Here is a 6,837-nt window from a genome sequence, read left to right as displayed (position 1 = left end):
ACCGTTTGAGTTGTTTTTTTATAGATCGAGTTTCCATTTACATCATGCCATGAAATTAGTGATTGAAATACTATATCGTCGAGTCAATGCTTGAAAGGAGCGACAATGTTTGTAGACATCATTAAAATATAATTTTATCATATTCGAGTCAGCAGGTTAACATCCGGCTCAGAAAACCATTAATTTTTTAACGGACAAAGACATATTTGGAACTTATGAATAGTCATGTGACCATTTTATAACTTTTAATAATTAGAGGACTCAACAAAGTAATGACATACAATTGAGGGACCATTTCTGTACTTTATCCTAGTATAAATTAATCTGGACTGTCATATTTTAACGTAGAGGTGTCATCATTTCATTTGTTTTCTAGGGCGATTAACTCATTTGAATCGAGCCGCCGTGATATAAGTCGAAAGCAAATCGTGAAAAGAGGTGAATAGCGATGTTAAGATCAATCCGTTTCGCTCGGATAGCATCATCTCTCACAAATCTGGTTGGTCGTAGGAGATCGTTGATTCCAATCTCTTCTTTTCATTCTCTTCATTACGAAATCTGCACTTTCTCTGCATTTCACTCGTTCTCCAGATGCACTACTCCCTCTGTCACCTATCCTTCATCTCTTACACTCCGGCAAGTCTCTCCCAATGCGGATCATCCGCAACTCAGACTATCAGGTTTGTTATTTTTCAGTGACGGAAGTATGATTTTGTTCTAGGAGCGTAGACTTATAAAATTATATAAAAAATTTAGAAGTGAAATTATAAATTTTTAGAGATATGATATTAGATTATCCATAAAAAAAAAACATCTAAATTATGTAAAAAATCACATCTCAATATCATGGACAGTTACAGATGTAAGACCTAAAATTTCTTTGATTATTTATTTATTTTATTAATTGTGCATTCTAAAATTTTATTTATATTTTAGAATTTTATTTGTGCCCTTATTAAGGATGGACATGGGTCAGATTTTTTATCTATCAGACCCGAGAACAATGACTCATCAACTCGAAATCTGACCCGACCCACATAATATATACCCCACCCGACATGACTTTATAAGATAAAATCCGAACTCGACCTAAAATAAAAAAATTATTTTTATTAAATAAAACAGTGATTTAATTGAAAAAAATAATATATAGAGGGATATTATTGTAATTATTCTTAAATATATAAGTTAAAATTATATTTTTCTAGATCGGGTCGAATATTTTTCACTTAAACCCGAATTCAACCCAACCCGAACACCAACTTTTAAAAAAACCTGACCTAAACTCGAATCCGATTTTTTTTTAAAAACCCGACCAGGTCGTTTTACCTACCCGTTACCTAAAAATGTTGTGTTTTGAATATACATGTCTATGGTTATTTTTGTTAAAACTCGTTCTCTTTCCCTCTCTTCTTATTTTCTCTTGGTTTTTGTTTTCCTTTTCAGCTTCATTTAACTCCGAGAGTAGCCATGGGGAGAGCAGGGAAATAATGGTACAGCATTTGCTTCTAAAAGAAGACGACCAGAAGCTCTTGGACGAGCTTCAACAGAGAATAGCTGGAGGTGACTTTTTTTTTTCCTTTTTCAAACTTTAATTCGATGAATATTACTATGAGTTCAGAGAATGGTATTCTTAAAATATCACTTTTTGGGGACTTGCTGATTACTAAATCTTAACAAGTGATTTTCTTTATATAAATTCAGAATAATAGATGATTTCATCCAAATGCAAAATAATTGTATTGGAACCGGTCTTGTACTTAGTCATTTGTTCAGTTTTTGTTAATTTTTAATTCAACTTTCTAGCATTTGCTTTTGTTTTATAGCATCTTTTTAGAAATAGTAAAAGGTTAAGGCAATAACAAAAAAGAGCATAGATTAAATTCGCTTTTGATGTTGCCTGTGTGATATTTAACTCTCAAATAACTTAGTTTTTTTTTTGGTTATTTGATTGGTGAAGGGGGGGATTTAGCTGATCTTGCTGTTGAATACTCAATATGTCCCTCCAAGGAGAAGGGGGGAATGCTTGGATGGGTAAGAAAGGGACAAATGGTATGTTGATTCCTCTTTATATGTATATATATATATATATATATATCCTTTTAATTGAAAAGGGTTGAAAATTTAATTGAGAACATGTTTGATGGACTTTATTTTTTCATGGTAAAATATTTTAGGTGCCAGAATTTGAGGAGGCTGCTTTTAGTGCACCTTTAAACAAAGTTGTGAAATGCAAAACTAATTTTGGATGGCACTTGCTACAAGTTCTTTCTGAGAGGTATTGCTTGGAACACTTACACAACTGAAACCTGTGCTTGATGAAGCTAAGCAGGTTCTAACTCGGTTTTACCTTGCTTCAGGGAAGAGTCACTGCTTAAAGACATTGAACCAGAGGAGTTTCATGCAAAACTGAAGGACCCTAGTTTCAACGAAGAGGCTCAGTTGATAGATGTCCGGGAGCCTGAAGAAGTGTATGCTTTCATAACTCGGAAAACAAATTTTCTTACGTGGATTTTCCGCAATTTATATATATGTATTTTTGAATAGTCTGGGGTGATTACAAGATAGTATATGTTCAGAATATTTGTTAACCATCGACAATGCACACATGCCCTACAGATACAATTGCTCAAACACATGACCTCTAGGGAGAACAACATTCCTTCAACAACTAGAACACTTGATGGATTCTTGAGCTTTCATGCTTAAAAAAAACAAAAACTATTCTAAATTCTTAGTGTAGGTGATATGGTAAAAGAGAATTTCAATCCTTAATTGATTAAGCATCACTAGGAACCTTTTAAGCCTTAGGTCAAGATGCAAGCTATTGCTTGAGAAGTTTAAAAATATAGTATTAGACTGTAATTATTTTTGAAAGTCTATTTAATGATCATGATTCTATTATAGCATTTCATAAACCATAATTGTTCTTGAGGTTAGCTACCCGAACCTTTGGTAGCATTACAAAATCGAGCATTACAATGGGCAAAATTGTTTGAATAATGCGTTAAAAAAATTCGGCCATATAGGGTGTAGGTAAAATTATTTCTTCAACTAGGGTATTTGCTACAGTGCTTGGTGGATGTCATCTGGACCACATGACGACTTCTAGAGCCATCCCTGCCAGCGCGCATGCATGAAATCCCGAGAAGACGCCATGTAATCCAAGTGATTTCCTAAAGTCGTGGGTGATCCAGGCGTCTTCCAAAAGTTGTTGGGTGGTCCAGGCGTCTTCCCCAAGAACTGAAGCAATTTTGCCAATACAATGTTTTACCTATAGTTCAATTAGCGAATTATATATCCATGAAGCACTATAGAGTTGGAACATTTCATTCTAAGGCGGTACACTTCGTTTTTGCCTTTGAAGAGGATGATGGTCTTGTCTCAATCTTTTTCACATGGCAGGTCTCGAGCATCTTTGCCAGGATTCCATGTTCTTCCTCTACGCCAGTTAGGAAGTTGGGGACCTGAAATAACTAGCAAATTTGATCCAATGAAAGATACATATGTCCTGGTGAGTATTTTCTTTTTGATGCCAAGATTTTCAGCCAATTTCCCCCCCTGCGTTTAGCTAACCAAATGAATAGCATCTGATAATAAATTTGTGTAAAAGAATTAATAAAAGCAAAAGAAACTTGTAAGTAAAGAAATGAAAGAATATAGAGAAAATAACCTCAGTGACCGAAAATGCCTTGTAATATACGATTTTGACCAACTTTTTTTGGATTTGCCAAAATGACCAAGTAAATCGCAATGCGATCGATAATTCGCAACGCGATCTCCGGTATCGCAAATCAGTTTCCAGATTCGCAACGCGATAGTCGAAGTTCGATTTGCGATTTATTCCAAATTCGTTGCGATAGGCGAAGTTCGCGTTGCGATTCATTCCAAATCGTTGCGATAGTCGAAGTTCGCGTCGCGATTCATTCCAAATTGTTGCGATAGGCGAAGTTCGCGTTGCGATTCATTCCAATTCGTTGCGATAGGCGAAGTTCGCGTTGCGATTCATTCCAATTCGTTGCGATAGGCGAAGTTCGCGTTGCGATTCATTCCAAATTCGTTGCGATAGGCGAAGTTCGCGTTGCGATTCATTCCAAATTCGTTGCGATAGGCGAAGTTCGCGTTGCGATTCATTCCAAATTCGTTGCGATAGGCCAAATATTGCATTTGTTTCTTAAGAATTTTCTCTAAAAAGATAGAATTCGCGCAGACGTGTCGAAGACACGTATTACCACGACCACGACCACGACCTGACCCGACCCGAGACGGGACGGCGGCGGCGGTGGCGCGCGAGAGTCCCCCTTGTTCTCTATCACTCAACAAGGAAGTGAAAAAGCCAAGCCTTAAATTCCATTCCCAATAGTGTTTCCAATACTATGTGGGATTGAGCATTACCAACACTTGTTTCCAATACCATTACCTTCATTGTCTGTAAGAGTTTAATTTTGAAACTAAAAAAATATTTATTCGAATAAATAACTTACCCTTTGAGGACGTTGATGGAAGAAAAATATTAACCAAACAAATGCAAAGGAGACAATGATGGAAGTTTTCAACTGAGGATGCTACGAAAACTAGCTGATAATGACACAAAGGAAACATATCGAGTTGTTTGGTCATCATCTACTCTTTGCAAGTAAGTCATTTGAACACTATAAGAACCTGAATCAGAGTTAGTTTTAGCAATTACTTCATTTATGATCAAAGTCCTCAAAGGGTAAGTTATTTATTCGAATAAATATTTTTTTAGTTTCAAAATTAAACTCTTACAACAATGAAGGTAATGGTATTGGAAACAAGTGTTGGTAATGCTCAATCCCACATAGTATTGGAAACACTATTGGGAATGATATTTAAGGCTTGGCTTTCCTACTTCCTTGTTGAGTGATAGAGAACAAGGGGGACTCTCGCGCGGCGCCGTCGTCCCTTCTCGGGTCGGGTCGTGGTCGTGGTCGTGGTAATACGTGTCTTTGACACGTACGCGCGAATTCTATCTTTTTAGAGAAAATTCTTAAAAAACAAATGCAATATTTGGACTATCGCAACGAATTCGCCTATCGCAACAAATTTGGAATGAACCGCAACGCGAATTTTGTTTGTCGCAACGAATTGGAATGAATCGCAATGCGAACTTCGCCTATCGCAACGAATTGGAATGAATCGCAACGCGAACTTCGACTATCGCAACGATTTGGAATGAATCGCAACGCGAACTTTGACTATCGCGTTGCGAATCTGGAAACTGATTTGCGATACCGGAGATCGCGTTGCGAATTATCGATCGTATTGCGATTTACTTGGTCATTTTGGCAAATCCAAAAAAAGTTGGTCAAAATCGTATATTACAAGGCATTTTCGGTCACTGAGGTTATTTTCTCAAGAATATATGATTCCACTAGAAAGCCTTTTTGCTGAAGTGTCTCTGGTTTTTAAATGATTCTAAGTTTTGAGTAAGGAATTAAATAGCAGTCTGCTATTGGAATAACGGTCGTTGTATAGCGGTAAAGGTGTCGTCCAAAACCGTTATTGTATGACCATGATATGTACAATGTCCAAAATAGCACCCGATATGTCTTCAATCGCGATAAATACAATGGGAAACGTGACTGCGACTGCAACCGCAATTTAAGTCCCATTTGACTACGTTTAATTATAAGTAGCTTCTAGAATTTAATATTCATTTGTCGCTCTTGCATTCTATGCTTGTTTCTCTTTGAATCCTCCAATATTCCGTTTTAATCGACGTTAAAATGTATCACGCAGTGTCACCATGGCAGGCGATCGTTGCAGGTTGCCAAGTGGTTACAGACTCAGGTTAATTTTATTATCATCACATTCACCATTTTACTCGTTTTTCTTCATAATTTATTGCATGTGCATATTTGGAGTTCAGATTCACTAAGGGGTTTCATCATGAATCGTAGCTTCTCATTCCTCCACCCTTCATGTGTACATATACCAATGTTCTGCTAGCTGCTCTTATCCTGTGCTGTATTTATGATATATCATTGAATGCTTACATTGTCCTTTGCTTCAGACACAGCTTAGGTTTGCAGTGTAGCATTGAATTTTTTATCTGTTTTCCTTGACCACAAAAGTTCATCTTTCGTTTAATTTCCTGCCATTGCTGTTGTCTCTGATATGTTGTTGGAGCACGGACCAAACGACCTCGGTGGTTAAAGGAATGGTTGTTATTCTTAGAGTTCTAGATTTGAGCACAATCTCTACAGAGGATGTTTGAGCGTTCATTTTCAAATGGTTGAGAGTCTTTCGAACAATTACTATCTTTTGCGAGATCTTTCTTGACGAATTTTTGATTTTTTTCTGCTCAGGGGTTCAGGAAAGTGTTCAATGTAGCTGGGGGAATACATGCATATGCAATCAAGGTCGATCCATCAGTTCCGACTTACTGAGATAGTATTGCCATATGTTTTCTTGGCGAAGTTTTCCCTTTCATATTATTTGGTTCCTTTGAGAAAACACAGTTTCACAGTCCACATCTGCAGATTCTGCAATGTAATTGCTCCAAATTTTGGCTTTGGACTCCATGATATACAGTTTCATTTCACAATAAGACAATCAAAGTTCCTACAACTAGTTATTGCTTAATAATGGTCTCCGTTAAGAAGTAGAAAAGAGAATTCATGAGAGAGATTTCAGACCCTTCTCTTAATTTGATTCCCGAGATTTTATAATAACTCTTGTTATTGTTAGACATATAATTATGATGATTATCGATAGATTGATAGGATAAGTAGGTTAGATTGATGTGATCAACTGTCAGTTGATTTTGATCTTATCAGAAACCATGTCAGATAATTCTAATTTTTTTGGAAA

At 36.5% G+C, this 6,837-nt stretch overlaps 1 protein-coding gene across 1 annotated transcript; it reads left to right on the top strand.

Moving 5' to 3' along the window:
• The first annotated feature begins 448 nt into the window (after positions 1–448).
• Positions 449–6,440, top strand: LOC120128635 (rhodanese-like/PpiC domain-containing protein 12, chloroplastic). The gene is made up of 8 exons (XM_039146289.1): positions 449–680; positions 1,447–1,563; positions 1,961–2,052; positions 2,178–2,278; positions 2,361–2,471; positions 3,406–3,514; positions 5,764–5,814; positions 6,333–6,440. Exons 1-8 carry the CDS (start codon positions 449–451, stop codon positions 6,411–6,413), a joined length of 894 nt encoding a protein of 297 aa, XP_039002220.1. The 3' UTR covers positions 6,414–6,440.
• The last annotated feature ends 397 nt before the right edge of the window (positions 6,441–6,837 follow it).

This window comes from Hibiscus syriacus, unplaced genomic scaffold, assembly GCF_006381635.1.
Source record: "Hibiscus syriacus cultivar Baekdansim isolate YM2019G1 unplaced genomic scaffold, ASM638163v2 tig00001644_pilon, whole genome shotgun sequence".
Classification (NCBI taxonomy): Eukaryota; Viridiplantae; Streptophyta; class Magnoliopsida; order Malvales; family Malvaceae; genus Hibiscus; species Hibiscus syriacus.
Note: the sequence above shows the minus strand (reverse complement) of the source record. Positions and strands in the feature narration are given on the sequence as shown.